General features: G+C 47.3%; 1 protein-coding gene across 1 annotated transcript; it reads right to left on the bottom strand.

Annotated features, from left to right (window-relative positions):
• Positions 1-1783: 1783 nt before the first annotated feature.
• On the bottom strand, positions 1784-3603 carry LOC135393441 (uncharacterized). Its single transcript, XM_064623876.1, has 2 exons — positions 3024-3603; positions 1784-2410 (listed from the first exon to the last, which is right to left on the bottom strand). Exons 1-2 carry the CDS (start codon positions 3345-3347, stop codon positions 1802-1804), a joined length of 933 nt encoding a protein of 310 aa, XP_064479946.1. The 5' UTR covers positions 3348-3603; the 3' UTR covers positions 1784-1801.
• Positions 3604-4730: the final 1127 nt, after the last annotated feature.

The following is a 4730-nucleotide window of genomic DNA, read 5'->3' as shown; positions in this document are numbered from 1 at the left end:
GCCGTACCCCGAACCCTGGATGCCCCCACAGCGCGGAAACAGAAACGGAGGAGCACGTTATTATGGCTTGCACAGCCACATCGGATGCAAGACGCAGCCTGCAGCAAGCTGTGCATCCTACCGGCAAGCCTGAACTCGAGGAGATTGTCTATCCTCGTGGCAACCTCCATCGTCGGAAGCTCATCCAAAGGGCTCTTCTGGACATCTTCGAGGTCGTCGCGACCCACAAGGGCGACTGTAGGAACACGTGATGCATAGCAGCAACTAATGTATCTGTTCTCCGCTTCCCCTCCCTCCCTTTTCCCTCCCCTCGAGCAACATGCCGCCAGCTAGGCAGGCAGACCGCTCGTCTACCCAACGTTAACCCCCCCCCCCCCCCGCAAGAGATAGCAAAACCTAGTACGAACAAATGCCGTTTACCGCATGATTCTAGGTGGCGTGTTTTGTTTTTTATTATTATTATTATTACAAGTCAATATATTACGATATGTTTGTGCATTTCATAGAGCCTCTGTATTCGTATCCGCAATTTAAACGAGTGTTCAGATCATATACTTGACAACGAATTCAGATAGCGCTCTACTGTAGACACTTTTAACCATTTCCCCTCCTTGCCGTGTTCTTTGTTCTAAACTCCAGTTTTGAATTAGCATTTGCGTAGGTGTTATTTCCATGTGCTATTTTTTTTTCTCCTTCTCTCTTTGCTTCCTTTGTTTTGTTGCTTCTTTCACTCGAAGTGCGGAATGGGGGGGGGGGGATATGTTTATTAAGAAAAAAAGAAAGGAAAGGTTAGCCAGGCAAAGAGCCGGCTTGCTATTCCGAAAAAAAGAAAAAAAGGGGGAAGGGGCAAACGAAAAAGAAAAGGAAGGAAGAAGAAAAAAGGGGGATCGAAACAGAGGAAAGAAAGAAAAACAAAAAGCAACAAAAAGAAAGGAAATGGAATGGAATGCGGAACGGAATTAATGTGCAATCACTTATGTTTGGGTGTTATTACTTTGCTTGAATACTGCTTGTATTTCAAATGACGTGTGATCATTTCATGTTTACCCGTACACCTTGATGCGCTTCCACTGGCTGCGTTAGTTGGTCCATGTACATCGTATCAGGCCTGGGCATTTTTGTACATGGACCAAATTTCTGTACAGCAGAAATTGAAATAAATTGAAATTGAAATTCAATGACACATTTTTTGGGACACCCTGTATATATATATGTGTGTGTGTGTGTGTGTGTGTGTGTGTGTGTGTGTGTGTGTGTGTGTGTGTGTGTGTGTGTGTGTGTGTGTGTGTGTGTGTGTGTGTGTGTGTGTGTGTGTGTGTGTGTGTGTGTGTGTGTGTGTGTGTGTGTGTGTGTGTGTGTGTGTGTGTGTGTGTGTGTGTGTGTGTGTGTGTGTGTGTGTGTGTGTGTGTGTGTGTGTGTGTGTGTGTGTGTGTGTGTGTGTATATATATATATATAAGTGGACGTATAGTGGGATATAAAAGGGTGAATGTAAATGGACGTAAATGATTTGAACTGAAGTAGTTGAAGGTTGAAGAATCTCGTTTCGTGGCGCGGGCGGCCCGGTAATTTCAGATAAGCTATAACGATCGCGATGTGCAGTTGAAGACCGGGCCCCAGAGGGAGATAGCGTATCGCAAACCCCTCTCCACTGACGCTACGCTTCGTCGAGGCTCAAAAGTCCGTTTTAATACTCCTTTGCCTTCCGTCGATCAGGATGACTTCCGCTGCGGAGCGACACGAACAGAGTATTTGCATAGGGGAGCCTTGAAATGCGAGACGGGGCACACTCTTGGAAGATCTTTATTGCGCCATTTCAGGGTGGAGCTTAATACCAATACAGAGAGAATCGTCGTGAATGAAGCCATTTTTTTTAAGCATTAATAACGATTGTGTAGGTTTACAAGTAATGCGATAAGTAATAGCGTTCGGCCTGCCGTACGCACGCATGCGGATATCATCATTCGGTTCTTTCTTCGGGTGAACTGTTGAGCATGCGATATCTTTCGTCGAGTCATTTGGGTGCAAGTATCTACAGGTGAAGGGGATTGTAAAGGGCCACTTTGCAACGGAGTCCCTCGGAGACTTGCAAATCTCGAAGTACACTTCAAGCTCTTCCCCGTTCCATGCACATACCGTCAACTTCACAGAATAGCCGCAAAGCCCCAAAACGTCAGATTCACCAACCGTGAGACCATCTCCTAGACCATTACTTGCTTCTATCTCCATTCCAATGTGGTGAATAAGAAGGAAAGCTTCCGTGATCGGCGGCAGCATACCTGAATACAACGCGTGCACACGTTCCGCTACGATCCCCATCTCTGTGGAAATTCCGAGGATCGCTTTCACGAGTGGTATTTTTTCTCTATCTTCGTCGTCAGCATTCATACATTTTGTCAGTTCCTCGGAACACTGCAACAGAGGATTCAATTCCCCTTTTATTCCTTTCACATCATCTACGGTAGCACTTATTCGTTGCAACATGTCGGTCAAGTTTCCCACTTGCTCACTCACTTGTTCGACATATTCATTCACTGTCTTTACACTTGAAGTGACATCAGCGCGGCTTATCAAAGACATTTGCGATTCAAAGGTGGACAGCAGATCAGTAATACGTCTCAACGAACCCTGAATCTGCGCTTCTGCCTGCATTTGCTGCGTCACCTTTCTCTCCACGTTGCCCATGCCAGCAGCAACACGCCCCACGTTTTCGAGAACTCTGTTCAACAGTTGTTCGTTACTGATTGTCATCACTTGGACACTGTGAATTTCTCCAGCGGTACCGTTCAACTCACTTTCAACTCTTGAAAATTTCACTTGCACGCTTTCCACTAAGGCGAAAGTTTTCTTCGCAACATTCGAACAGATCTCCACGCATCGACATGTTTGGTACGCTAACGAAAGAGCTGTCCCGCTGACACTGCTTCGCGTAATGACTGGCAATGTCTCGACGAAGAACGTTCGCCTTGCACTTGTCACATGTTACAGCATAATGTATGCATTCTTGCAAGAAGTGAGACTGTACCTCTTGCGGGGTTCCAGTGACGACGCATCCATTTTTAGAGTTGGAGCAACGCACGTGTTGTCGTTCAAGTTGCTTTAGATTGAATGGGAACCTCGCAACTTCTCCTTCTTCAAACTGTTCCTGATCCAGGGGACAAAGTCGGTCGTCGCCCTGAAGACTCTGGTAGCAGAGCTCGCACAAAGAGTGACAGCATCCTAGAATGAAAGTCACTACAGGGATTACTTTGCACAAACAACAACACCTTTTGGAATCGAGATCCACAAATTGCATTGGCCTGAAGTCCAGTTCTCTAGAAAAGCCAACGACGTAGTTTCCGGACGACATCCTTTGCAGCGAACAGGACCGCGGCGTCTAGCCGTTGCACTCACCGCCGATGAACAAGTCAAAATGGCGCACAACTCATCCAGACATAGGTGCCCGCGCAACCGGCACAATGTACTGAAAGTCGAGTGCAATAGGGGTGGACGGGTAGGTGCAAGACCTTCAACAGACTCTTGAAACTAAGGAACATTGATAAGACACATACCGTCCACCCCTGTTGCACTCGATTTTCAGTACATTCCCAAGCAGCACAATGTACTGAAAGTCGAGTGCAATAGGGGTGGACGGTATGTGTCTTATCGATGTTCCTTAGTTTCACGAGTCTGTTCAAGGCCTTCCACCTACCCGTCCACCCCTATTGCACCCGACTTTCAGTACATTTTGCTGCTTGGCTTGTGCTGCTTGGGTGAACAGACTCTTGAAGCTAAACAACATTAATAAGACACATACCGTCCACTCGATGCGTTATCGCATCAGTGTACGCGCGTACACTGATGCGATAACGGATCGAGTGGTTTTCGAAATACATTTTCCTCCGTTATCGGCACAATGCGACTCACCTACTAGCGCAAGTGGGGGACAAAGCCCGACAAACAGCACTTTCAACTTGCTCACTTGTGGAGGTAACCGTAGGACCACAATAGTTTGCCTGCATCAAGACAGGTGGTACAGAAAGCAAAAATCGCCGAGACTACGCCGAGGACGTCGAAAGTAGAACCCTGCACGGGCCCATGCCCTTGTCCCGGCCGGGTTTACTTTCCCTGTGAGAAACAATTATCATGCGGTATACGGGGGCAGCAACAAATTTACTTTTGGAGTTTTTAAGTAAACCAACATGACCTTCAAACTGATTTGGAGTGTCAGCGTCCTAGCAGAGAGGCAGGCATTTCATTACAAAAGTACTTGCCCCTAATGTGTCTAAGTCTTCCATCGACGCACATTTCCAAGGTTCCAAAATGGCGCCAACATAGCTTGGCTTGTTCTTCCAATGAAGCGTTACCTGAAACTTTTGCCACAGGCTCTTCGAAAACTTTGCCTATACGCCATGCAGTGCAGACACAGCACTGGCGTTGTTGCCTTGCTTTTCAAAGCGTTCAGAACCGTGTATTGTGTATCCAAACCATGGGCGTTACCGCGAGGGGCGCAAGGGGATCGTGCCCCCCCCCCCCCCCGGACCTTCAAGGTCACTTTTGAAAGTTGTGCGCTCTTTATTCATATATGTCGTCGCGGTTTTTAGATGCGATAATTTAACCCAGCTCGCACGCCCGTCTCGAGATAAAGAAGGCAGAACTGCACGCGATACATCACAGTCGAAGTGCGCATGCACAAACTGACCTCCTTCCTAAGGTACTTTCCCGTATCTCGTCGGGTTTGTCATCGGCTCTG

This window comes from Ornithodoros turicata, chromosome 4 (assembly GCF_037126465.1).
Source record: "Ornithodoros turicata isolate Travis chromosome 4, ASM3712646v1, whole genome shotgun sequence".
Classification (NCBI taxonomy): Eukaryota; Metazoa; Arthropoda; class Arachnida; order Ixodida; family Argasidae; genus Ornithodoros; species Ornithodoros turicata.
This window is presented reverse-complemented; position numbering and strand designations above follow the sequence as displayed.